General features: G+C 31.1%; 9 protein-coding genes across 22 annotated transcripts in view; 4 read left to right on the top strand and 5 right to left on the bottom strand.

Moving 5' to 3' along the window:
* Positions 1-18: 18 nt before the first annotated feature.
* LOC117238046 (calponin homology domain-containing protein DDB_G0272472-like) lies at positions 19-3,035 on the bottom strand. Its single transcript, XM_033502593.1, has 5 exons — positions 2,439-3,035; positions 2,172-2,370; positions 1,292-2,103; positions 901-1,099; positions 19-733 (listed from the first exon to the last, which is right to left on the bottom strand). The coding sequence occupies exons 1-5, from the start codon at positions 2,660-2,662 to the stop codon at positions 89-91; spliced, it is 2,079 nt and encodes a 692-aa protein (XP_033358484.1). The 5' UTR covers positions 2,663-3,035; the 3' UTR covers positions 19-88.
* Positions 3,036-3,658: 623 nt separating this feature from the next.
* On the top strand, positions 3,659-7,410 carry LOC117238023 (PR domain zinc finger protein 10-like). The gene is made up of 11 exons (XM_033502549.1): positions 3,659-3,826; positions 3,901-4,303; positions 4,388-4,720; positions 4,790-5,101; positions 5,179-5,388; positions 5,456-5,959; positions 6,043-6,307; positions 6,389-6,530; positions 6,604-6,792; positions 6,868-7,059; positions 7,135-7,410. The coding sequence occupies exons 1-11, from the start codon at positions 3,659-3,661 to the stop codon at positions 7,408-7,410; spliced, it is 2,994 nt and encodes a 997-aa protein (XP_033358440.1).
* Positions 7,411-8,798: 1,388 nt separating this feature from the next.
* Positions 8,799-11,018, bottom strand: LOC117238031 (potassium channel subfamily K member 13-like). The gene is made up of 5 exons (XM_033502567.1): positions 10,889-11,018; positions 10,538-10,730; positions 9,961-10,035; positions 9,488-9,890; positions 8,799-9,419 (listed from the first exon to the last, which is right to left on the bottom strand). Exons 1-5 carry the CDS (start codon positions 11,015-11,017, stop codon positions 8,945-8,947), a joined length of 1,275 nt encoding a protein of 424 aa, XP_033358458.1. The 5' UTR covers position 11,018; the 3' UTR covers positions 8,799-8,944.
* Positions 11,019-11,714: 696 nt separating this feature from the next.
* Positions 11,715-14,668, bottom strand: LOC117238032 (coiled-coil domain-containing protein 85C). 4 transcript variants are annotated; one of them, XM_033502570.1, is made up of 5 exons: positions 14,054-14,668; positions 13,281-13,981; positions 12,433-12,805; positions 12,076-12,341; positions 11,715-11,995 (listed from the first exon to the last, which is right to left on the bottom strand). In XM_033502570.1, the coding sequence occupies exons 2-5, from the start codon at positions 13,839-13,841 to the stop codon at positions 11,951-11,953; spliced, it is 1,245 nt and encodes a 414-aa protein (XP_033358461.1). In that variant the 5' UTR covers positions 13,842-13,981; positions 14,054-14,668; the 3' UTR covers positions 11,715-11,950. The 4 variants fall into 4 exon arrangements, with proteins under 4 accessions (XP_033358461.1, XP_033358460.1, XP_033358463.1 ...); XM_033502569.1 differs by having other exon boundaries at positions 14,049-14,668; XM_033502572.1 differs by having other exon boundaries at positions 13,281-13,693; positions 13,829-14,668.
* Positions 14,669-15,109: 441 nt separating this feature from the next.
* Positions 15,110-18,810, top strand: LOC117238034 (UDP-glucose 4-epimerase). 3 transcript variants are annotated; one of them, XM_033502576.1, is made up of 7 exons: positions 15,110-15,262; positions 16,916-17,062; positions 17,418-17,536; positions 17,606-17,896; positions 17,970-18,150; positions 18,253-18,537; positions 18,706-18,810. In XM_033502576.1, the coding sequence occupies exons 2-7, from the start codon at positions 16,933-16,935 to the stop codon at positions 18,756-18,758; spliced, it is 1,059 nt and encodes a 352-aa protein (XP_033358467.1). In that variant the 5' UTR covers positions 15,110-15,262; positions 16,916-16,932; the 3' UTR covers positions 18,759-18,810. The 3 variants fall into 3 exon arrangements, with proteins under 3 accessions (XP_033358467.1, XP_033358465.1, XP_033358466.1); XM_033502574.1 differs by having other exon boundaries at positions 15,132-15,262; positions 16,894-17,062; XM_033502575.1 differs by lacking the exon at positions 15,110-15,262 and adding an exon at positions 16,069-16,512.
* A 311-nt stretch (positions 18,811-19,121) lies between these two features.
* On the top strand, positions 19,122-20,368 carry LOC117238041 (biogenesis of lysosome-related organelles complex 1 subunit 2). Its single transcript, XM_033502586.1, has one exon. The coding sequence runs from the start codon at positions 19,238-19,240 to the stop codon at positions 19,730-19,732; it is 495 nt and encodes a 164-aa protein (XP_033358477.1). The 5' UTR covers positions 19,122-19,237; the 3' UTR covers positions 19,733-20,368.
* On the bottom strand, positions 20,188-22,184 carry LOC117238042 (elongin-C). 2 transcript variants are annotated; one of them, XM_033502588.1, is made up of 5 exons: positions 22,016-22,153; positions 21,516-21,576; positions 21,251-21,319; positions 20,885-21,078; positions 20,544-20,817 (listed from the first exon to the last, which is right to left on the bottom strand). In XM_033502588.1, exons 2-5 carry the CDS (start codon positions 21,546-21,548, stop codon positions 20,676-20,678), a joined length of 438 nt encoding a protein of 145 aa, XP_033358479.1. In that variant the 5' UTR covers positions 21,549-21,576; positions 22,016-22,153; the 3' UTR covers positions 20,544-20,675. The 2 variants fall into 2 exon arrangements, with proteins under 2 accessions (XP_033358480.1, XP_033358479.1); XM_033502589.1 differs by lacking the exon at positions 21,251-21,319 and having other exon boundaries at positions 20,188-20,817; positions 22,016-22,184.
* Positions 22,185-22,231: 47 nt separating this feature from the next.
* On the top strand, positions 22,232-24,270 carry LOC117238033 (sister chromatid cohesion protein DCC1). The gene is made up of 8 exons (XM_033502573.1): positions 22,232-22,372; positions 22,487-22,663; positions 22,720-22,915; positions 22,996-23,188; positions 23,306-23,522; positions 23,609-23,718; positions 23,809-23,989; positions 24,062-24,270. Exons 1-8 carry the CDS (start codon positions 22,353-22,355, stop codon positions 24,165-24,167), a joined length of 1,200 nt encoding a protein of 399 aa, XP_033358464.1. The 5' UTR covers positions 22,232-22,352; the 3' UTR covers positions 24,168-24,270.
* Positions 24,271-24,642: 372 nt separating this feature from the next.
* The window catches only part of LOC117238020 (focal adhesion kinase 1), a 37,832-nt gene continuing 35,468 nt past the window's right edge, over positions 24,643-27,006 (bottom strand). For all 8 annotated transcript variants that reach the window (XM_033502535.1, XM_033502533.1, XM_033502531.1 and 5 more), the window contains 3 exons: positions 26,715-27,006; positions 26,284-26,629; positions 24,643-26,203 (listed from right to left, as the gene is read on the bottom strand). In XM_033502535.1, the coding sequence (XP_033358426.1) occupies positions 26,306-26,629; positions 26,715-27,006 (616 nt within the window). In that variant the 3' untranslated portion in view covers positions 24,643-26,203; positions 26,284-26,305. The remainder of the gene's footprint in view (positions 26,204-26,283; positions 26,630-26,714) is intronic.

The raw sequence follows: 27,006 nt of genomic DNA on the forward strand, positions 1-27,006 counted from the left end.
ATGAATAACAGTCGTTTGTGTTATATAAACCTGGGTATATGACTATGATGTAATTTTTATGCTCTAATTTTAATGTCATAGATGAACTTTAATCCTCCAATGCTACATTTCTCTGTATAGGATCAAAATCAGGAATTACTTCTTGCACCAACTGTCGTAATTTATTTTTCCTTTTTTCACTTTTTTCAATATCTATAGCAATCACGAGATATCTCTTCCATATGCCGAAATACTTGACTTTTAACTTATTTTCATAAATTTTGATAACTAACTTTGTTTTTTCTTCAGATTTTGCTTTAAGTTCAAGTGTTGTTACTCGCCACAAGTTAAAGTATTTATCTAGAAGTTTCATATCATAGAAATCTACTGCAACTTGATATTTCAAGTTTAATTCTTTCGCTTCCTGTTTCCATTCTTTAAATATCCTTGACATTAAAATTGTGCGATAAGATGATTCGACAATTTCAGTTTTTATTTCGTATTGTATTTCTACTTCCTTTTTCCATATCGCGAAAATTTTCTTTGTTAATTTTGTCCTATAATAATCCTCTGCTTTTTTGGTATTAATCCGTAATTCTTTGATAAGCATTACGAATGGTTTCACTATGTAATGTCGTAGAAGATACTTTCGATAGAATTCATCCGCTATACTGTTTAATCTTTGCAATTTTTCTATTTCCCGCTGTCGATTTTGTTCTTGCTCTTTTCGTAATTTTCTTGCCTCTGCCAAAGCCTATCAATGAATGAACAAAAAATTCATCATGCTATCTATATCTAAAGAAACCTATATCGATATAAAGAGTTGTATTTTTAAAAAGATAACAAAGACTGCGAGGTGAAATTAGTGTTTATGACACTTAATATGACATTAATATACTTTGATCTCTTGTATAATCTGACCTCCTGTTGTAATCTTCTCTTTTTCTGTTCCTCCTCCATTCTAGCGGCTTCTTCTTTTCGTTTTTGTTCTTCGAGTTTTTGTCTTCGTATCTCTTCAGCCAATTTTACTCTTTTCCGTCTAGCCTCTGCTCGCGCTTCCATTTTCAATAAAAATTTTGGTGGTTCCGGTGGGTGTCGAGTTACCGTTAAAATTTCGTCTCTTTTAAGAAGATGTATATAATTTATTATAAATCTCTTTATATATATATGATAATAATAATACATATTATTTATGAATAATATATTAATTATTAATATATTAATTATTAATATAATAATATATTATATATTATTAATATATAAGTTATATATAGATTATATATATAGAAAGCTAGCAAAAATTTAGTATTACCTGTAACCATTTTGTTGCATTAACTGAATCAATGTTCTTCTCGTACTTTGCCCACAATTAGTGAGGGTTTTTTTTGCTATGTCCATTGTCTCCCTATTTGCTATCAATATCGCCTCTTGCATCTGTTTCAGTTTTAATTCTTCGATTATCTTGCTCTGTTCGGCTAATTTAGCTTTTTGCTTTTCTATTATCTGTTTCTGAGCATTTAACCGACATTGTGCTGGTGGCTCGACAATTATACGTTTACTATAAGTACTTTTCTTCTTCATATTTGCATTGTTGGATTCTTTCACCATTAAGTTTTCATTTCTAATTCTTGGTTTTTGATTCTTTTTTATTACTTCTTTCTGATGCTTTATAATTGTATTTATGAACATTTCGATCTTTTGTTCTTCGGAAACTTCTTTTTCTTCTGTTTGCTTCTGAATGCAATTTGTTGCATCTTTTGCACAGGCTTTCCAAATATAGAAGTACTTTCTCATTATCTTTAATACTATATTCTGCTGAATTTTCACTTTAATGTCACGGAAACGTTGCTTTTCTATAGCATTTTTTTTTAAAATATCGAAGTATTTCCTTAGAAGATATAAACGTTGCGTTTCTATTTCAGAATTAGTTTTATCTGTAATCGTTACTTTTATGCTTCCAATACATTGTACTTCGCAATCCCCTTCCTTCTGACTTTCTTCATTTTCGAGTTTTAACAAAATATCGTCGCTTTCCATTATTGTACTATTTTTACAAATAGGATCTATGTATATATTTTCATTACGATTGCTATTGATTTGATTTTTTTGCTCTTCTACTGTTATCTATGAAGAATTTGTTATACTTCTGATAAAATATAATTACTTTACGATTACTTGAAATTCATACTGACCTTATTCCTTAATTTCCTAGTTGTCCTCCAAAAATCTTCATCGTCCGACGATATAAAATTTCTCTTCGTACATGTGTAGGGTTTCGAGAATTTAGGTCGAGATTTACTTATTTCCATCTCAAATTTTTTCAGTTCTCTTTCAAAAAATCGTTTTTGTTTCTTCATATATAATTGTTTCGTTTCTTCTTGCATTAATAATCTACGAAGTAATATTTTGAAACAAATTTTCATAATTTTTTATCTTCATTATTTTTAACTACATTATACTTTCTAGTTTCCGCCAAAACGGAGTCATTCACGGATGAAGCAGACAAGTCCTCTCGCAGTATGCGGTGTCTCGCATTCATTATTAAATTTGGATCGAGAAACGTTTTTTCTTCATCTTTCAACATTCGAAGTTTTTCTGATGGATGAAAAATGCTCACTTTCATCATCCGATCAATTAGATTCGTCACTTCATTCATATGTACCATGTTAACTATATCATACATAAGTAAAATAAGCGATGTTTGCGGCAAATAGTTCTAAAAAGTCATTCTAGGCTTTTGTTACGTTGTTGTTTCGTTGTTAAGGGAGTTATGAAAGTATCTCCTATGCATGCGCGTGTAGTCTACATCCCCATTCATAAAGTAAGGGCTAGAAATAAACGTTGTTGGACGATGAAACGACTTCACCTTACATTGCTAAAAAAAGATTTATGTAATATCCTTATATGGTTATTTTCTATATTGTTGGAAATCTTTCAATGTATAAAATCATTTTTAGTTAAATGTATGTTATTAATAGATCAGTGGAGAATCAATCAATGTTAGCATTACTTTTACAAAGTGTACTTTAATATATCAGTATAACACAACATAATGAATACAAATAAGTTAATTATTTATGTTTTATAAATTATATTTATTTAAAAAGTTCTAATAAAATAGTTCTAATAAAATAGATGGACATATTATATAATGGGCAATTTAAGTTTTGATGTTAATTCCTATTTAAGCTCTAAACATCAAATAAAATTATTTTGGAATTATTGAAACCATTATTTTAAATATATTATTTTTAAAGTTATGCATTGTTAATTTTATCTGTCAATTCGAAAATTTCCCGCCATTTCAGTGGTTCTCAATCAGCATTATGAAAATGATAATGTCGATTGTTGACGAACCAGCGAACTGCAGCAGGTGCATCACAATTCACAAGGCAAAAAGTGCATCGACTTCGAAAACTTATACATTAAAGATGGTAAGTCTTCTGTTTTACAAAATCCAAAAGCTCAAGCATTATATCCTTACTTTTTCTCTATCGCAGACATTATCATACCTTTCCAGTGATCCCAAGATCCTACAAATGTAATCATTATATGATTAGAGAGAACGAATGTGTTTAATTTTTTTAATCCTTTAACAATAGAGCTTCTTGTAGATTCAAAGCATATTTTTAGCAGGTTACAGATGTTGTAACATTTTTGATACACAAGGAGAAATAAAATGGATCCAAGGGGCCCTCCTGAGGGGGCCCCTACTAATTCCTTTGAGATAAATAATATCGATAAAGTGTCTAACAATTTAGTAAATTGGTCTACAGATCATTCTTTCTCTTCACCAATGTGCGAACAACAAAAAAAAATGAATAATAATAAACTGTTATTTTTAACTGTAAGTAAATTTACAAAAGTATGCTTTCATAGATGATTTATCATGTGTGATATCTGAAATTATTTTGTTATTAGGTGGAATATGTGGAAGATCCATCACGGGAATATTCCCGTTTATTTCCAACATATGAACAAGTTTCCTTCTCTCCTAGACCATCGTCTCCACTTTCAGATTTTGAACATCGTGTTAGTCCTCTTGACCCCAATATGAGTTCAGCTGCTAGATATTCACCTACTCCTGTGCAACTTCCACCATCTCCGTTTCATAATTCTGTTGTTGTATTACAAGATTCTTCTTCTCCTTTAATATCCTCGACTGAATCAAATGAAAGAACAAATGTTAATTATGTTTCTCAATTAACGCATCCAATTGATACACAAAGTGTACAGCAGTCAGATAGTTCTACTGACTATGTTGCTAATGAAAATGAGGAACAACTAGTGTCTAGTGTTGGCAGTGAGTTGATTCTTATGCAAGGTAAATTTTATAAAATATTGTTCCTAAAAAAAGTATGATTTTTTTAACATTATGATGTATTATATGCATAAAACATATTTATAGAAACGAATTCCGGGCTAGAATCAGCAACAGCTCCATTAATGCTAACAGGAATGCCAAGTACAGATTTTACATTAAGTAGAGATTTTCTTGTTATGCAAGATGACCAAATGAATGTTATAAATTCGTTTAAAACACAAAACCTTGATATAGATGATTCTACACATCTTTCATCAAATGCAGAAAATTCAAATAAAGAAAATAATGCAGATTCTTCAGCTGCATCTAATGAACGGGAAATTAATGAAATTTTAATACCTACTGAAGAAAAAAAAGATTGTGAAAAAAAGAATATGAGACGTTCGAAACGTCGTATAAATGATAAAAAAAGTTTATGTATATAATTTTATTGTTCCTTCATTTAATTAGTAATCTGCTGATAAACTAAGTTTATATTTTTTATAGGTTGCGATGAATGTGATGATGTGTGTACTTCACATAATGTATGTACAATAGCAGATCAACCAGTACCATCTCGTGCTATAGCGACACTGCCAGGATCATACCTTTCTATAAACAAATTATCCAATTCTGAAATTATATCAGGTGGATCAGATTATGGTGTGTTTGCAAAACGTTATATACAAAAACGTACTCAATTTGGACCTATAGAAGGTGTCTTATATCCTTATGATGGTACACCATTTAGAGATGAATTGCCATTGCTCTATGAAACTGAAAATAAAGAATTTTTAAAAGTAGATGTTTCAAATGAAAGTAGGTATTAATAATTTAAGAAATAATATTTAATAAGATAAAAATATCTAATTTAAAATATTTTATTATCAATGCAGATGCTTCAAATTGGATGCGCTTTGTTAGACCTGCATTAACATATAAAGATCAAAATTTGGTAATTTGTCAACAACGTGATGGAATAGTATTTTTGACTACAAGAAGTATTTTACCAAAGGAAGAATTAAAAGCTGGTCCTAGTACTGACTATGCAATACGTAGAAATTTAATACCACTCAAATCTACACAGGAAACGAAGGATGATAAAGGTATATAAGGTTTATAAAATATTTCAGTTTATGTTTATATTTATATTTATGCAATTCTCGATTACAGAGCACAAAAATCAAATATCTAGTTGGTCACGGCTAGATGATAATAATTCCCGGCGTATGAAAGTATTTCGCGGAAGAAATTTGAAAGAGAAAGAAAATTCAAGACAAAATAATTCTAAGGAATGGAAATGTTCTGTTTGTGGTTTAATTTTTCGAAAATCACTTTTGCTTAACTTACACTCTCTTGTTCATGGTTCTGATAAAATAAAAACTAAAATTCAATCTACAGTTTGTCCGCAATGTGGACTGCAATTTCAAAAACAAAAAGAATTGATCAATCACATTTCACAACATGGGAGATTATCTTTGCAAAAAGCAAAAATATTGACTTCTTTGTCTACATATAAGTGTTCGATGTGCTATAAACGTTTTGCGACAAAAGTACGTTTACAGCAGCACTGCTTAGTGCATGGTGCTGAAGACCAAAAACCACTGCCATGTAATATTTGCTTCAAAAGATTCATGAATAATTCGGCACTCTCTTGTCACTTGAAAACACATAGAGGTGAATTACTGTATTAAATAATTTTAATTTTATTTGGGAAGAGTTTCTCAAGTTGCTTATATCGTTCTTTTTTTGTTATTCAGAAAATAAACAAGTATTTGAGTGTCCAATGTGCCGACAACTATTTAATCAAAGCATAACATTAAAAGATCATATTGAAACTCATAAAAATGAAGATGGCACATTTAGCTGTCCTTACTGCCAAAGAATATTTATCAAATATTCGGTTATTCGTAAACATATTAGAGCACATCATTGTGAAAGAAAACACAAATGTCAAATTTGTGCAAAACGATTTGCTACAGTAGATAAATTACAGATGCATCTGCTAAAACATTCCGATCATAGGTATAGTAAGATTTATACTTACAAGGTACACAAAATTAGGTAATGTGTATTATAACATAGAATTTCTTTTTCTTTTTGTAGAGAATTTCACTGTGCAAATTGTGGTAAACAATTTAAGAGAAAAGACAAATTAAAAGAACATATGACTAAATTACATAATTCACAGACAGCCACTGAAGAACAAATGTCGCAAGTTACACAAACTAAAAAATTTGTTCCAAAGGTATTTTTTACTTACTCTAAGAATTATCTAATAAGAACGATATTTACTAGTATAATTTATATATTGTTACCAGGTAAACCCTAATGATTACAATCGTTTCATTTATAAATGTCACCAATGTTTGGTGGGTTTTAAACGAAGAGGAATGCTTGTAAATCATTTGGCGAAAAGACATCCAGATGTTGCGCCAGAATCTGTACCAGAGTTAAACTTACCAATTTTACGTCAAACGAGAGATTATTATTGTCAATATTGCGATAAGGTATGCACTTTATTCATTGACAAAATAAATTGAGCTATTTATTTCATATGATTTTTATATTTCTTTGCTTTACAGGTCTATAAAAGCAGCAGTAAACGTAAAGCACATATCATGAAAAATCATCCAGGAGCTGCTTTACCGCCGAGCAACCGACAAAAGGAGTCGGATTACTCCGATTTACCGAATCCAACATTTAGTCAAACTGTCGGTAGCATTACTACTACACCACAGAGTTGTCAATGGTGTCATAAACAATATGCTAGTAAAGTAAGTTGTAAAAATCTGTAGTTTTACTTATAACAAATTAAAAATCTTTTTAAGAAATTTATTTATTTTTATAAGGCAAAACTTTTACAACATCAACGAAAGAAACACCCAAATTTAATGGAACCGGCTGATCAAGTACCGCGTTCACGTAATCGACAGCCACAGAATCAAAATCAGCCCCCAGTACTTATTGAAGATCACTTTGTATTGTCCGATTATATTCAGACGTGTGAAACAAATTCAGATTTTTTTAAACCAAGAATAATCAAAATATCTGATGATGTTGATCTAATAGGCAATGGATTAGAGATAGTTGGGCAACAATTTGTTCGTATGCGTGACATACGCTGAAAAGATCTGTGGCAACCTCAATGAGAGGTTTTGTCAATTTAATGAGATATGAATCTCATGAGTTTGTGCACAGTAAAGAAACACTGTGTTTTTTGCTGCTGTTGCCAAATAAGGGCATTGATGCCCAGGAGGATTAACTGATTCTCCGCTGGAAAGTATTTGGAGCACAGCTTGGCTAGCGTTGGTGCGAAACACTGAACGCTATTTTGTTGATTGTATGGTTGACAATGATGTCGTGACCGTAATTCGGTCGTAATTTTGAATAAATTTGTTGAAACGGAGCACGCACTATTTTACGAATACTTTAAGCTCCAGGGCGAAAACATGGAGGAAGATTTAAATGTTAACACACAATGGGAAACACAAACATGGAGACTTAAGACTTAAACACAATGGGAAACATGTTAGTTATTGAGGTCTTTGCTCAAGGTATTATGAGTACAGAGCACAAACAGGTAGAACGAGTCCTCTTATTGTCGGTACATCACTGACATTAACTCTAGTAGTTTCTTTTAAAATTTCGAAAAAGCTTCAATTCGATGTGATTCAATTATGGATGTTAGAGTGATCGAATTTGAGCTTCAAGTTTAAAGTGAAATTTAAACGCAGCTGAAATTTGGAAAATTCGATGAATCTTAGATCAGTGTAATCTCGTCTATACTATGTGATTTTTTTTTATAGACCTGATCGTAGTGTCTACATGTTACATCTGACTTTGATGATAAAACAATTGTCTGTAGATTACACAAAATGTTGTAGTCTGTAAAGAATCGCCCGATCACTTTTACTCTTTCTCGTAATTTATAACATTCTGTCATAATTACTACCGATTCTCGTTTAGAAAAAGATATCTGTGTTTCCAGTCTAGATTTTCGATCAATCGGATTTCTTTTTCGCGCGAACCTTTCAGAATTACTAGTTTCACCAAGGAAGTTTAGTGTGACAATTTTTGCATCCATCATACCCATCGAATTGAAATATCTGATTGAAATTGAAGGTATTAATAGTTACCTAGACAAGAAAACTTTTGTCTTTGTGATTTTATGATGCATGTAAAATTGATAGCGTTGCAAATTATCCATATGCACTTTGCTAGTTTATCAAATTATAACAGTGAAATACTATTAGCATTCCAAACCATAATTTTCTAAATGTAATTTCATATATCATAAATTGGCAAGAGAATTAAAAATTTGTTTTACATGCATTATATGTGCATAATATGATAAATATTATGGAAAAACAAAGACAAAAGAATGCATGTTTGTTAATGTTGTTGAGTACATGGAGAACTGTATTGTAACGTGACTTAAATAAAGTTACCCGATGACTGATCTATGTACGATTTATTGTACCGCAAAATCGGATCCTATAATTCTTTACTCGACATGCTACAAGAATATCCTATATTTTTCTCTTTATTTAAAACTATTGTATTACTAGTTAATACTGTGAGACATCAAGTGAGTTCATATTAACAGTTAGCAAAAAAAATACCCAATAAATTTATTTCTTTTCATAGTTTGAAATCGTTTTACTTCTTTCTTGACATTTTGTTTTTAAACTTCTCGGTAACGATGGCCAGAGGGCCAACTGCATCGGACTTAAGAACAACGGCATTAGATGCGATCGTACCCACACTAGCCCCCTTTTGTGATTGAGCCATTTCATACAATTCTTTTTGCATTACCGCCAAAGAAACCTTGTTCGCTGAGAAAAAATCTTGCATAGAAATCAGTTCTCCAGACATTCTTCTTGGAGTTTCCAAGTAATCTGATTTAAACGAATCTCTTGCTGCTATCCTCGTTCCTCTTCTTTTTGAAAAATAAATCGTAGACAAGGAATATTTCCTCTTTGGTAAATGTGATGCGGCCATTTCCTGATTTCTGCATTGTATTTTTTGTATGATGCAATTTAATCCTTGTTTTATTATAATCGATGTCACGTTCAATAGGGAGTATGTGCAACAGCAACCGATCAGCAAAAATATAAAGTTAATGAAACGATACCTGTGTACGAAGAAATTATGTATCAATACTGCAGTGTATATTATTGAACAAGATTTCGTGGGACGTACCAATGAATGTAAGGATAATACGAGTTTTGTGTACTAACGAAGTCTCCGAAACCAATAGTTGCGAAACTAACGAAACAAAAGTAGAGAGCGTCGAAGTATTCCCAATGTTCGAACTGAACGTAAACCGCAGCAGCGCAGCAAGCTATCATACAACACACTAATAATAAAAATAGCATAACCCAATATACGCTTGGTTTCCATTCATCGACATCTAAATGATCGTCATCATCTTCAAGTATGTCTGGTAAAGATTTTTCATTTTTGGACGATCCGAACGAACGTCGAGATATTGATGAATTTTTCCGAATATGCCTTTTTAAACGATGGATATGTATCACTCTCAAAATCCAAGCAAGGAAAGTGATGATCCTTTCAAGAAACAAGTTGAAGAATAAAATTCCACCTGTGTTATAAAAAAGATAATGAGAAAAATTATTAAACGTTTATCTTTAATGGTTAAACTATTGTATTACCGGAACAACCAAGAAAGCCATACAGAACAGCAACTACCTTACCCGCTCTCGTTTGCGGTGTGGTATTTCCATATCCTGAAAAACAAATTAATAATAATAACATCCACAATTTATTTCGAAACTGAAATGAACATATACAAACGTAATACAAAGTACCGATTACACAGTACTGAAGAGGATAACTGCAAGACTAGGTCGCAAGATATTAACATTCTGGAATTCACCGGCACATTCTTATGTGTGCTGCGGACGACGACCCTTACCCCTTTATTCAATGCTTTTATGACCAAGTTATGACGCGATAATACAGTCGTCAATAAATTGACTTTTAAGTGAATAATCGGAAAATGATCAAACGTGCAAACAAAATATATAGGGCGAATATGGTAAATTATTTCGTAATTACTGATACACTCGTGTCTACAGTCTTTCGAAAAAGAATACAAATGGAAGAAAAGTATAACCGAGATAAAGACCAGCATATGTGCCTGGCGTTCCACTGACCTATTATTACGGTTCAGTTACACTATAAGATGAAATGTTTAGAGTTCCAAATAGGTCATGATATATTTCTTACCAATTGTAGAAACTATGGTACCCACGAAGTGAAAGCTGCCAAGAAAATCCCATCGTCGGCTCTTGTTGATGACACCGGAGAATGAAGCGTTTCCATATGCGTATAATAACTCATCTAGTCTTTGGAGAGCAATTGGACTACCTTGCAAATGATACTTTCGAAAACTATGATAAACGCGCCAAAATTCTGCAGTCTATATAGTGAGCAGAAGTTTAACGTACAAGTATTAACTTTTACTTCGATATTTATTTAAATTGAAAAATAGTAATAGAACATAGCAACCTAGACTAAAAAGGCAATTTAAAATGTAGATAAAAAAGAACAACCAAAAGATAAAAAATGGTTTCATACCTGTTGCACTTCAAGATCAGCTTCTAGTTGTTGAAAGATTGCAGCGCCAGCTAACATGTACACTGTCAGAGCGGCGAAATGAAGGATGAATCTTGCGTTGTCCTCTCCGAGGCCACCGGGGAGACACATCACCGACAATTCTCATCTCTCCAGATACAAGAGTCTGGTTGCAATCCCCACTTTTGCCTTTCATCTGGGTTGGCGCAAACTCAGCGACGAACATCTACGAAAATCCGCAGATGCATTGTCAACGAACATTATCAAGATACATCATTTAAAATCTATCGCGACTCAGAATTTTATGATTCTTCAAGGTATATTTTTAATTCGATTACTTCTTTGTATTTATTTTTTTAATTACCTGTATTTGCTTTAACATAGTGTTAGCATTTGGCATATCAAAATTTTATTCGGATGACATGTTGCAAAAGTTTGGTCGTATTATTTGAAAGATGTACAATATTGTATGTTACGTAAAATTGCATTGTAAAATTGCAGGACTACATGATTTATAAAACTATGTTGCAGAAAATATAAGGCAGTAGCATATATCGCTAGTGAAAAAATCCTATGAAAGGAAGATTCTTTGACTAAAGATAGAAACCAAGTCACTCTACAATGGGTTTCTTGCGCATAAGGATGTAGCGTAAACTTTGTACATGATTATTTCATGGTCTCCGTAATTCTTTGAACTGTGTCCTTAAATACGCAACATTTATGTCGTGTTATCCATTTTTTTTTAATAACACTATGTGTTACAGACCAGCCGTTTACTAGTTTTTAAAGGATGGGATTTTTGGGATAGGAAAAAATAAATCATTGTAAATTTATAATAAAAATAAAGTTTGTTAATTTATGTTGGCAACCTAACGACTCTACAATGTTCATATAAATACTGTAAACTAGGCACATTGATTCTTACATCGAAATAGTTGTAGGTACATACGTAAAATTCATAACATTCGCATTAAACACTATAATACTATTAAATACGATATCTGACTTAACAGATTTCGCAACGGCTACACTATAGTTTAATTAATCGCGCTTACAGTACGATTATCAATGCCTCGTTTGTGGACCTTCTTCCAATTTCCGCCAAACAACCTACGTAGAACACACATTAATAACACAGTTAATTTTTAGTTTCTCCAGAAATGGAACCTTATGTCCAAATACCAACTTACATTGCACATTTCTCTAACCAAGGCCTTTTCCCCGTCGTGACCGCCTTCTCGTTCTAGTTGTTCTCTAACTTCGAGAACCTGAAGAGCTCGTACCACTGCTTCTGGTCGACCTCCTATGTGAGGATTTTCGCCTGGGCTGTTTTGACTTTCCCAGGTTTCACCAGGTGGTACTTCCCAACCCTGCGCTCTTGCTTGTAAAAGACTCTTATCTTCTTCAAGCTGCTTTACCCGTTGTTCTAAACTCCTTACGTACTGCATAGTTTGGTCTGCAATACAAATTTGAAAAACTGATCAAAATTATTCGCATAAAAGTATATCTTCTGTTAAGAATTAACGTAACAAACGTGATAACTGTACCATTAAACGTAGATGCATGCCTTGGTCTCGGGGGCGCGGTTTCTTCGGCATTCGTACTTGAACTTGAACCATCTCCATCATCTCTTTGACCACCTCCTCTCTCTTCATCCAAATAAAGGCAAAGTTCCTTTAGCTCTAAATTATCTTTGATTAACTCTTGCTGTTTGTTGTCCAATTGACGCAATTTATTCTGATAAGCGGATACTTCCTGACGCATAACACTCGCCGTATATCTTCCGAATCTTTGCCATTCCCTCGCTAACTTTCGACCCTTCTGTCGATCATCGTCCAGAAAGCAACAAAGATCTCGCAGCTCTTGATTATCATCGCTTAATCTTTGGTTTGCTTCTTTCAGTGCCCGAAGCTCGCTAAGCTGAAATAGGAATGCGTGAGTCACCGATATTCGCACGCATTGAAATCCTACCGAATTAGGTATAGGGTAAAAATAAATTTTATGAACAATTCGAAGTTTCTAAAATATGCATTTATTCTTGAGTGATAATTTTTTAACGAAAAAGAATTCGATCATAGTGGAGATTGTTTGCGGCTGGAATCATATGTGCGTGACTGGTTCAAATTACGATGGTGGACCCGACCCGTGTGTGACCTAAAAGAACCTCAAGAACTTCCGTGTGATGTGCTTAAAATCGGTGATCGTATCTTCTTCGCGAAACGAAATAATAAAACAGAGATATCGTGATGTTAGTAGAAAAGAAGGTTACAATTATTACTTTTACTCTTCCTCTCGTTTATTCTTCCTCTGTATGACGTACAAACTTTCGCTTATTATACTACGTAAGATTAAATCTATTTGATTAAAAAACAGGTGAGAAACTAGTGAAACTCACCAAGCTTTGTATCTGTCGATTCTGCTCGGCGGCGAGCCTTGCGATATCGCTCTCGGTCTTCCGAACAAATTTGAGCATCTCCACAGGACCGAGCCTTAGAAACTCGTCGTCGGTGATCCTTTGTCTAAGCGGCGGTGTCTGTGCAGTGTTTACCGTGGGATATTGACCGTTAGGTGGCAGGTACTGACCTTGGCCGACCTTGGCCTGAAGGTAGGTATGAGGCTGTGTTTTAGGGACGGATGCAGTCAAAGTGTTTCCGCCTTGAGGATGATGTCGATGCTCTATCCTCGGTGAATATTTACTCTGCACATCCTTCTGTTGCGGCACAGGTCGTGATTGGACGGGTTGATGATGATTCAAGGTCGCGACGGGACCTTGACCAGTGGTAGACACCGAGGTTGGCACAGAAGGGCCTGTACCAAAATGAGGATGATTCTTGAGGATACCGCTGGTTGGCTGCGGTGGTGGCTGATATCGCGGTGGCACTTGCTCCACTGTCGACTTGATCACGTGCGAAGGATGCTGCTGCTGCTGCGGCTGGGACTTACTCTTATTGGACATCGCGGCTAATTTAGCTCCAGGCTGCGCTGTGTCCCATTTCAGAAAGTCCACCGTGACTTCTTCGTGTCGACCTGCCTCGTTCGACCCGCTAAAATCTGGGTCGCCGTACGGTCTCTCTTTCTCTTGCTCTCCTGCTCTCTCTTCAGATCGGATATACTACTTAAGAGGTGGCCCACGCGATATGTGTCTTACCTCCGCGAGTCTTACCTTACCGTCTATCAAACTTCTCCCCTTTTCCTTTTCTTTCTCTTGCTAAGATTTCTCTTCGTATCACTGTCACCTTATAAATTTCTCTAAACTTCCCTTTTATCCAATATTTTACACGCCTTGTCCTCCGCGGTGTCTTGTATATCGTTCAGTGCAACATACTCTACCACTTTTAATGAAATTGTAATTACGAGAATTCGAACAATCCTGACAAGATCTTTAGAGTTAAATTATCTGAACACATCGAACGAATCCCGTATTCGTGTTCGCGAACAACCTTGGCTTCGTCTCGGTATTAAAGAGTCGACGTCCTCGGTTTATGCTGTAACTCCGAACGATCGCGTGGTATACTCACGTTCCAGCTGTTAACAATCGGATTAAAGCACGGAAGCATAGTTTTGCGAAAGACTAGGATAAATATTGGCCGCATGGACACTTATTTTCGTTACGAAATCCTGAGCATACTAGCGATATTGCACTCCCGAGAGCTAATGCGCTCAGCCGGGCCCCCGTTTTTCTCGCTGCGGGGCCGCCGCATTTCACAAGGCGCAGTGCCGTAACATCGAGTGGGGCATTCCAGTGAAACCTTGTCGTCCGTGGCCACAGAACTGTGGCACTGTACAACGACAGAAATAAACTTTCTTACACATCTCTCTGGATTGTTAATTGATTTAGGTTGCTACGTGTTGTTGCAACTACCTCTCTCTCTTTCTTTCCTTTTTTTACATATACTCGATGGTTTCTAATATCCGAAAAAGAATATAATAATTCAATCGCCCAATGTTACGCTACTCATATCTCTATTCAATTATTTTTCATAAATGCCAGTTTGCGGAAGTGTATTTGCGTTAAACCACACAATCTTATTAAATAGCGGCACTTTATCTTGTTTACCGATACCAGAGATCAATGTTAATAATCTTGAGCGAAAATCGCGTACCAACAATATGGCTACGATCGCAGACCTGCGATTTAAGAAATGATTGCGGACGACGCCAAGGCTTTAAGGTTTAGGCGCGGGAACGTGGAGGCAATCGCTGATTGGACCAACTTCTTTCTTGAAGGGGGGAGTTAACAGCACGTTTTACTCGTGGGAAGTACTTAGAAAGGAACAGCATCTTAAAGTGTATGAGGATTTGTTCGGTGCAGAGATTTCTCAAAGCCTTGATTCATCCCTTCATTTTAAAATGAGATTCTTCCATTATAAGAAGAATGTAAGTAAAAGATAATTTTCGATTACTTACTCAAATTCTATGATAATTTAACGTATACAATTGCCTGTATACATATACATATATGTTAATATTAAACAAATTATAATTAAAGACATAATAAACAAGAAGCCATTCTGATGCTAGCTACAGTCTTTTTGTATTCGTCATAGAACATAAATTACACTGTCAGCAAGATACATATTATCGAATATATATTTTAACAATATATTAACAATAAATTCCACTTCGTGTGCTCACAAATTCGTAAAGTCCTCGCTGTTATGGGGGATGCTTTTTCGTAAACTAAGGCATGTACATCGTGCGTGTGCATGTCCGTGAGCGTCTACGGATGGTCAGTAGTATGTTTTCTTATGTATGTCCATGTGTGCTAACGAGTAGTTCTTGATGTGTTTGCATAAATTAATTGAATCGAAAAAAATTCATTTTTCGATTATTTTCGATTAGTTTCAGGAAAACAATTGAAAGTAATTCATCTCAGGAATCAGACTTTTCAGCTTAGATTTTGAACAAACATGGAAAAACCTGGTGAAACTATCAATTAATTTCTTTATTTAAAATTTAATTGTGTCTATACATTTACAATTATGTACATTTTGTTTATAAAATAAACAAACAGTATATAAGATGATGATAGAGTCTGATTGAGGAAATTATTTTTCGCGTAATTATCTTCTTCTAAATAGTGATCTTTGGATTATTGAACTAAGAATTATGCAATACTCGCAACGCAGTAATAGGTTTTACATATTTTACAGTGAAATTTTCCTAAAATAGATTATAATTATGTATTATTTATTCTTTTCGTTGAATTCATTATAAGATCTTTGCTGACTTTTGCTGTTCCTAAACAAAATACTTATAATACACGTTATAACTCTGATTACTGAATCAGTGATAAAGGCATTGTAGATACCGTAAAATGTCAACACTTCGTGCGTATGACAGAACTGAATATTAAAATTGTAGTATATATTAAATAACAATTTACCAAAGAAATTGACGCATCTCAGAATTTAATCTGCTGGTTCCTGGTCGATGTTAAGAATGTTAAATATGAACTAATATTTAATACCTTATAAACACTAACAAAGGTTCACAATGATCTACTATTACATAACTTTAGCCAGCTTTAGCAAACAAAACATTTCCTTACCGTGCTTATATTACTTTAAACTTAGACACTCTGAGATTGGGAAGTGAGGTTAATTGCTTACGTGTCACGAAGTAAGGTATGACGCTATTTTTTTTATGGTATAAATTGCATAGAAATATGTAATTTTTGCGCATATAAAATATCACGCTAAAGTTCTTTTTTGCTTATATGAATTGTATATATTTGTATATACCGTATTTTTGGATAAATATTTCAGATAAATTATGTAAGCTGGAAACAGATTTAATATATGATATGGAATAGATATAGATTTTCGTATCTAATGTCACATCTTGATTATGAATAAATTGAAGATGAATTAATGATAAACTGTTTAAAAATGACTAGTTAGTGAATCAATATTGTTGTTTTATATCTAATCCCATTAACATATATTTGGTTCTATATGTGTGAATGATAGATTTATTCTAATATATTAGGAGCACTATAATTGTAGAATAATGCATTAAAAATAACAGAAAAGCAGAGTGACACTATGGCAAACAAATCCTGGAATGTATTGGTAACAGGGGGTGCTGGGTACATTGGTTCTCACACAGTATTGGAACTATTGCAAGCAAATTTTGAGGTGGTGGTTATAGACAACTTTAGTAATGCTTATAAAGGTGAGAAATAATGAATCAAGTTAAAGAATAATGATTATTTCTTATAAACTATTGCTATGAAACAATAAGTAATGTTTTATAGTATTAGTTAATATGGAAATAATGATTTGTCAAATTATTAATTGAGTAATATAATTTATTAATAGTATTTGAGGGAGTTAATGATAATGTACATATAACATAGTATAAGATGTAATGATAATAACAAGTATAGGATGTATAATATTTTTTGTATATTTATAACTATATAATTAATATTAGTAATATACATTTCTAGATTTTACTAGTACTAGATTTTAATAAAGATGATTTAATATAATGGTATATAATACATATTTGCGATTTTTGTACATAGGTAATGATAATATAAAACCAGAATGTCTACTAAGAGTTGAAAAATTAACAAATAAAACAGTTACATTTATTCAATGTGATGTAACCAATTGGAATGAATTAAAGGATGTATTTAAGAAGGTATGATTATCAATATTATCAAATATAAATGGATCATAAAAGTGAATAATTAAAATAATTTTATTTTAGCATGAGTTTCATTCTGTCATACATTTTGCTGCATTAAAAGCAGTGGGTGAATCTTGCGAAAAGCCATTAGAATATTATAAGACAAATGTTTGTGGGACACTAAACTTATTAAGCGTTATGAGAGACTTCAATGTAAAGCGTTTTATTTATTCAAGTAGTGCTACAGTTTATGGTATCCCTGAAAAGTTACCATTAGTTGAGAATATGAAAACTGGTGATTGTACCAATCCTTATGGAAAAACAAAATATATGGTTGAAGAAGTTTTGAAAGATTTGTGTACTTCAGACAAGGTGTCAAATTTGTCTACATCTTTGGTTTTTTCAATTAAAATACAATTATATATTCATTATTAAAAGTTTTCAGGAATGGTCTGTCATATCTTTAAGATATTTTAATCCAGTTGGAGCTCATTCTTCTGGACAAATTGGAGAAGATCCTAATGGAGTGCCAAATAATTTAATGCCATACATTGCTCAAGTATCTGTAGGCAAAAGGGAATTTTTATATGTTTACGGCAATGACTATGATACTCATGATGGAACAGGTAAGTATTAAAGTACAAAATATTTATATAATATTTATTTCGCATAGGTAACTATTTTATACATGTTAAAACCATTTATGGTAATTAATAATTAATTTGTAGGTGTACGAGATTATATTCACATTACAGATTTAGCTGTAGGTCATGTAAAAGCAATGATTTACCAAAAAATTCGTAACTCTACTGGATTTAAAGTATTTAATTTAGGTACTGGAAAAGGGTATTCTGTATTAGAAGTCATACGAGCATTTGAAAAAGCATCGGGTCAAAAAATACCATATAAGATAGTTGAACGCAGAACTGGAGATATATCTGCTAGTTATGCAGATGCTAGTTTAGCAAACAAAGAACTAAATTGGCAAGCTACTAAAAACATAGATGATATGTGTAAGTTATTGTTTCACTAATGCATTAAAAACAACTGCTTATGCAGTAATTAATAAATATTTTATAATTAATTACTTTAATGTACTATTATTATTATTATTATTATTATTATTGTTATTATTATTATTATTATCATTAGTATTATTACTATTATTATTATTATTATAGGTTTAGATACGTGGAAGTGGCAACAAAATAATCCAGATGGTTATAAATGCTAATAATAATTGTTGGAATATCTGTTATGAAAGATATTAAATATTTTAAGTAGAACATTTCATTTACATATCCAATTACTTTAAACATAAGCCATGGTGGTGCCTGATTACCAAAGTCTAAACCAAAGTCAAAAATAAATGTGGTATAAAAATTATTTATATAAACATAAATTATTGTGCCATAGAATATACATATATTCCCATAATTGTAAAATGACTGCCTATTAATAAAATAATATGTATTGAAATGTTAAAATATTCCTGAAATACATACATTATCAAAATAAACGATTTATTGGTAATCGACAAGTGCAATTACTATATTACCGACACTAATGTTTTGATTAGAAGATGATAGGTAGCGCAATGCAATAGCTAATTCTCCATAACTGACTTACGTTGGGGAATTATACGTCTTTTTGGCGTAAGAGAGGTTATATACATACCATTCTCTGTTAGAAAAATAATTATTTATTGTGACAATGACATCCGTCAAAGATTCGTTAAAAGAAGACGTTCAAATTGAACAATCTTTTATGGAAAATTCAGCAGATCACAACTCAAGATGCGGATCGCCAAAACGAGGAACTACGCTTTCGACAAGCACAAGTAGCTTCGAAGCATTGGATCCGCATGATCCAAATCTTAGTCGTTTAGCTAATACGATGTTTCAAAAAACTGGTGAATATTTACAAGAGGAACTTACTTCCACTCATGCTGACTATCGTTTACTAGAACGATTAAACAAAGAAACTATTGCGAAATATACCGAACTAAAAACAATATCGTCTAGTGTAGCTCAATCTTTGGATTCTTTAAACGAGAAATATAAAAAATTGCAACCAATTTTAGATAACATCAATGAAATTGATGATAGTGTAACTAAACTAGAACAAGCTGCATATAAATTGGCAGCATATTCGAAACGATTAGAAGCAAAATTTAAGGACATTGAAAAAGATACAAAAAGCAAGTAGAACTGTAATAGATTAAGCTAAAACATTTAAATTCGAATATTGTATTATTTATTGTCCAAATAAGAAATATATTAATAGAATTAAGATTATATTTTCTGTTATGATAAAAGTAAGAAATAAGAAAAAACAACCATTAATTTTTATTTTTGTAATTAACTATACTAGAATACAGTCTCACACACATACATTTCTTTATGAAGGTTTGTAAAAATGTGTTGTGTGTTCTTTTTCTTACATTATATCACATAATATATTTCTAATTATATTGTATTCTACCTATGAATCTATGTATTATTTTCTATATGAAAAATATAAGACCCAATTATAGAAGTTGCTAAAAAATAATAAATATAAAGTAATTTGTAACATAAATAGAAGCAAAAAATAAATATTCTTATATGTAACAAAAAATATAACTACAATATATCAATACATAATGCTTTCAAAAATAAGAATCTCCATTAGCATACAATCTACTGATTGAAATTTGCTCGAATTGTACATAATATAAATCTGTTCTTATAATTGTATATCAGACAGGCATGGATGTATATTTAATATTACAACAACACATCATTTTCCAATACAAATTTTGTTTAGATAATAATTGAATGTATTACTGAAATATATGGAAAGCATAATCAAGTAATACATGCAGCATATTTATATCATTTACTAATCGAAATTCCTATTTTACTTTAAATATTAATATTGAATGTGTTAATTTTTAAAATTTATGTTGTTTATGTTTATGTCAATTAAATCATTTAATCAATTAAAATTATTTATTGTTAAAATAATAACCATGCTGTGAAATATAAAGTACGAGTCTCTTCTAAAAATGTGTTACAATATTGAATTTTTTTTTAAAATCGAAATTATAATCAACAATTTTGTTATGCCTCAGAGCTGAATTGCTTGTTATTGACATTATTTATGACATTTAACAATCTAGAAAATTTCCAGCCATCAATAATTCTAATGCAATTTCAGGTGCAATGGGGAATTCTGGTATTTCTGTGCTACTATTTGTATAGCGTACTTTGTAAGTAAAATACATGCAAACTTTTTGCAATACATGAGATCTGTAAACAGAAGTTTAATTAAGAATATAATTAAGTTTTATTAAAAGCAGAATTAAAAAATACTTACGGAATTTCTCGAAAGTTTACTTCATTAGCTTCATTTTCTGCGAATTGTCCAGGGCCACTTAGCATAGCTTTTATTGTTCCACTAGTTAAAGCATGTTCACGTTTAACAATAAATTCATGTCCATCACTGCTGACAAGTTTTACATACATTGCATTTGGTCCTTCACAACCTCCATATACAAGTCCACTTTCTTGCTAAAAGTTTATCCCATTACTTGCACATTATGCTGTATATTCATATTTATATGACGTAGTTAGTATTTTAACTACCGTACAACTACCCTACTGTTAGTAACAAAAGGCAAGGAATATAAAAAACACAAAATGATCATTAAGCAGCAAAATTTTAATTTGCAGAAATAGGTACCGCATGCAGATCAATAGATGAAGTGCCTTCTTCTTCCTCTGCTTTATCGATATTTTCTTCCTCATTGGGCTTGATCCAAAGAAAAATTAGCATTAATCAACAAATTGTTTACCACAAATTTCCTGTTTTCCAATTAGAAGAATTAATCTAGCAGTTATGATAGCAGCCCAATTGTAACAGCACATACGTTTCTTTCAAATACACTTCACATATCCCAACTGTCATGAAAAAATTTGGCATGCATAATATTTTGAATAAAACATACCTTATCAACTTGGGTGTTCACATCATTTGACATGTTTGTATTTTATAAGATGTTTATCTTCCTAAGAACAGCAAATGATTAGCTAATATCAAATAATTAATTAGATACTTTCATAAAAAATAGAATATATACTTCAAAACATTTTCTTTTAAATTGATATCTATCTTCGTTTACAATGGAATGTAATTTGTTATAATCTATAAAACATATATTTATTTAGGTTGATTAAGGTTTTTGCTGCATCAGTTTATACAAAGAATAAAATTGAATTGATTATTGTAGCATAATATTTCATTTCAAGCTCAATATGATGAACCAATAACATAAAGAATATATTATCAAGAGTACATTAAAAAATTGGCATCAAAAAGGAATCAAATATAAAATAAAAAATAAGTCATTGTTATAGTATTCAGGCCATACATTACATTCACAATTATATTTTCGGGACGAAAAGATTTATCATCGCATTTCACTTCAGAACAATTAATCGTACATACCTCGATGAAAAAGAAAATTGTACAAATTCAGACTTTTTGATCACAACAAAGTTTCTTAATAAACGCAATGGCAATTAATATGGCCGTTGGTGATATATAGTTCTCGATAAATCGAAACCAGAGATTCTAAACTACTTCTGTATCTTCAATCTTCAGTTTTATTTATTCTACGATTGGACGAAGAAAAATTGGCGCGTAAAAACCAATAAAATATATTGTTTTAATATGAAACCTTACTTTTATATAATTTATTAATGTGAATACTATAGTTTAAAAAGAACAATTTATCTCTTTCGATAACTCGTAACTTCATTCTAACCTTTCTAAATTTCATACGATGGAAACTGTAAAAGCTAGGTAACTTAAAATTTTATTTATTATTATGTTTTCATACTATCTTATACATGTATAAATGTAATAAAATATTAAATTAATCTTTTGTCTGATGTATTTTGATTTTTATTTCTATAGCTATTCAAGAACAATGGAAGAAGTACAAGAAAGTTTAAAATTAGCTGTTATTAATGAGTCTGATCTGCTAAATGTAACACAAATTTTATATTCTGCAAAAGAACATAATATGCAAGAACACATCAAACTCTTAGAACTTGATGAAAATTTAATAGAAACAGTAAACACTGGGGACAGGTATACAATCATTTAAATTTATATGTATTTTACTTATAATTTATGCAACATTCTAGTTTAACGTTCCAGGGTACTGAAGAAGATTCTGTGGTATTATGCACAAAAGATCGAACATATGATATTAGTGAGGTAGAAACATCTAATTCTTATTTGTTAGTACCAAAATTAAATTTATCTCAACAGACAAATGTGGATACAAACCGAATAATAAAAGCTTATAATATTTGTGGGATTTTTCATACATATTATGAGGTATGTAAGGTTGATGTAAATTAATACAGTAAGAAAGTATAAATTCTTCTATATGTGAATATATGTATAAAATATCGAAGGTAAAGGAGTGTAGACCTAAATTGGAAAAATTACTTAATATTCTTGAGCCCACATCTTTTAAAGGAATAGAGTATGAATCATCGATATCTCACGAACTTTTATATGATTGGCATAGATTAAAAAACGAAATACAAGCCAGTGAAGCTGAACTAATCCAAGCTTTAAATAATTATTTAATAACCAATATTGATGGTAATATATTTTTTATAAAAATTATTATCACATACTTGATATTAAGTAACGATATTAATTAACTATACTAATATTAATATTAAATAATTATATTATTTCTCGTTTCTTGGTCTCAAGGTTATTTCCGTCTTATATCATTTGAATTTGAGGTCCGAAGTTTAACACTTATGTTAGATCTTTTTGAGGAAAATAGTTGGGAAATAGATGAAGTAGACAAAGAAATTACATATGAATTTTTGAAAGAATTTATTTACAAACCAGTTTTTAATACTTTGTTTACAAAATATACAGAAATAAGTGAAAAATTAAGGAAGGATGGAACACCATTATATAAGTATAGACAACTTATACAGAAATCTTTCTAATATACATAATGTATTTTATAATTTTAACTAGTTATAATAAGTAACAATATTATAGATATAATGAAGAAAAATGTTGCAAAACTTTAGCAAAAGTACTGTTTGTTGCTTCTCCAGTAACTGAATACAAACAATTCATGAAATCATGGAATATTGGTACCCCAGAAAGTAAATACAAATTTTTATAAAAAGAATTGCAATTTACATATGTTACTTATAATAAAAATAGCTGCTTATATTATATTTCTTTGTATGTAGAAATAGAACCAAAAGAAGAATATCTATATGGAATTGCACTTATTAAGTGGAATAATTTAATGGAAAAAGAAATAATATCTTTCCCAGAAACTGATTTGCCAATAGATATTGATGAAAGATTTAATAAACTTTTTAAAGCAAAAAAGAAGTGGACAGTTCAAGAAATAACACCCTATATAACGTAAGTAAAAATTAATTGCATTTGTAAAATACAATCTTTTTAAAAATAGAAATTATTTTATTTTTTTTTCAGAAATTTAACAACGCATAAAATGAATGTTAATGCTCTTCTAACTAAGTATGCTAGATATTCAATTACTAATGGTATTAAGTATTATAGTTCAAAATATGGTAACTGAAATTACTTATACTGCTGAAATCATTCTTGTTGTTTATTATTCTGTTTGTGGTCATAATACATAGTTACATTTACACAATTTTATAAATATTTTTTAAATATTACATACTGTGTTTATTCTTAGTCTTTATCACCTATAACAGTAACAGGATCAATGATGGTAGAATATTTTCGTTCCAGTATCTATTTTTTCTTGTTTCCCTTCTTAAAGAATTGCAACTACATCTTTAAGAACAATTATCAGCACTAACAATTATAAATAGTTCATGTATTTATTATTTCGTTACAGTTTTCGAAATCTTGTATAATGTAACTATAGAAGAATTTTAGCTATAATGCTAAAATAAATTAAGCTTTTATTTTCATGTTAGTTTATACATAGAAGTAACTAAATAAATTTACCAAAAAGAAATTAAAAATATAAAACTCAGTCGAAGTTATAAGAGTCAATTGTGTGTTCATAAAGAATAAGTTCGTCCTAAAAATCTTATAATTTTATTATATCATTATATATTGTGATATTCGTCATGACATTCTTGCGATAATTACATATCATGTAGAGGAATTATAGAACAAAAGGTATACTTTATATAGTATTATAATATCGAAGACAGTATAAACATATACCACAAGATGTATCTATTTTTCAGTGGAATTCTGATAAATATGTAACTAAACTGTAACAAATGTTCAAAATATGCATATGCATAGTTAAACATTCATGAAACATAAAAGTCACTAAAAATAATACTTACTCTTAATTATTAACATTATTGTTAAATGATATAAATTTTGGGTATCTATTTACATATACCTACTTAATGCAATTCTAGAAAAAAAGTACCCTATACTCTCGATGCAATAGCAGTGTCAAACGTCGTAATCATGAATTACAAATTCCTGGGATGATACATTAAAATATTACTATACATTTTTATTGCGTTAATAGCAAAATTTGTTTATATTATATAAACACACCTTGGCACATTAGTATTAAAAAATTGTGGTTGTTGTAAAATAATGAATAATATAAAAATCAGTCAATCATCATGGATAATAATATTAATTTAATATGAAACTAAATTTTCCCAGGAACATAAAAGGTAATAAATGTATAAAAATGGAATACTTCATATTTATGGAATATTTAATAGAGTCATAAATGCACTGTGTGTGTTCTTACAAGCGCACTGTGTTGACGAGTTATCAATACTATTCTTATGCAAAGATGAAATTTTTATAAATATTTTATAGGAACTGACTTGCCGCTGAAGAATGATTCATTTTTTATAAAACATTTTATATAAATTTCACAAATTGGTATGAATTGCTAAATAATTACCTAATAGAAATAACATTCAGTCCCATTTTTTTACAATTATAATCACTCCTCTTAGCAGGAAACATACTATTAAATTATAAATTCATAAAAACAACTTCGCAAAATTGTATCCTATGAGAAATTCGTTTTTTGCAGAATACTTCGAACTATTCGCTTAAATATATATTTATAAATATATATAGAATTATTCAACTACTTACAGGGTGATGCAATGAGACAATCTCCAAAGTGATGGATCGTATACATCATGATATTGTAATAGCAAGCCTGTTATAGTTAATTTTCTATAATGTTAAAGTATATGTAACAAAATTTAAATAACTCCTCATGTAAATATTGGTTTTGTATCGATAAAAGTTACGTACACTTATAACGCTTGAACTTTAAATTTGAGGGTGCCTTTTGCGTCACCCTATATACGTGGTTGTCATATAATAACAAATCAACAATAATTCTAAAGCTTTGGAGTGATTTCTTTATAGCTGTGACTTACGTTTTTTAGTAATAATTCTATGACTACATCTAACGAATACTGTCCTATCTATAAGTACGTTTAGACAAAGTTTGTTAAATGTTAAAAAGAGCTATAAAAAGCATAAATACTAAATCTCCTGCTGCTGAATTATGCGTGAGATGTAAATGGGTAACTTGTACGATGTAGTCTATGTACATATAATTATTCTCTCGAAGTTTTCCTAAAATTAACAAATATAAATGCAGTAAAGTAACGAGTAGAAGAAATTTCATGTGAATGTAATGAATAATTTGAATTTACCTTAATACAAGGCACCTCGTTGTTAGCTATCAGTTGTTGCACTTTCATTTGTCGTTTTATTATTAGGTGCAAACACTGACTGTTGATTAATACCTGTTGTAACTGTTTGACTTGGATGAATAACAGGTCCAACTGTTTGGACTAAATTACAGGTAACTGGTACCATTGGTGGCAGATTAACCGAATTATTCATAGGGCTGATATTACAAGATAACGATGGTCTTTTTCTTTCTAAGCTATTTGTGGTCATTTGTCTCCTTGTTGTTGAATTACGTTCGAGACTGTTAGTGACGATATGATGCCTTCTTTCTAAACTAGAACTACTGCTAACATCAGTTTGGCTACCCTAAATGCAAAATTGTATTTTTAGAATATTGTTCTACTGACGTTATTTAATCGTCATATAAAATTAAGTTTAAAGTACAGTTTACCTGCAACGAACGATCAACGGATTGTCCCATTCTATGTAGAAGATCACCGCTTTGACTCTGTCTGAATGTTGTACCTTGACGTTCACTCGACTGACTTCTCCTTAAGAAATGTTCTCCAGATTGACTGGAACGAATACGACTTTCTGGCATTGATTCTTGTGAAGTACTAATATGATTTTGCTTTTGGCAAATTTGGCCTTCTACGTATGGATATCGAATGCGTATTGAATCGATTACATCTAAAAGATTTTTTGCGTCCATTGCTAAAATATGTGCTGCTGATAGCATTCCT

This window comes from Bombus vosnesenskii, unplaced genomic scaffold, assembly GCF_011952255.1.
Source record: "Bombus vosnesenskii isolate JDL3184/JDL3185 unplaced genomic scaffold, Bvos_JDL3184-5_v1.1 scf7180000013431, whole genome shotgun sequence".
NCBI lineage: Eukaryota > Metazoa > Arthropoda > Insecta > Hymenoptera > Apidae > Bombus > Bombus vosnesenskii.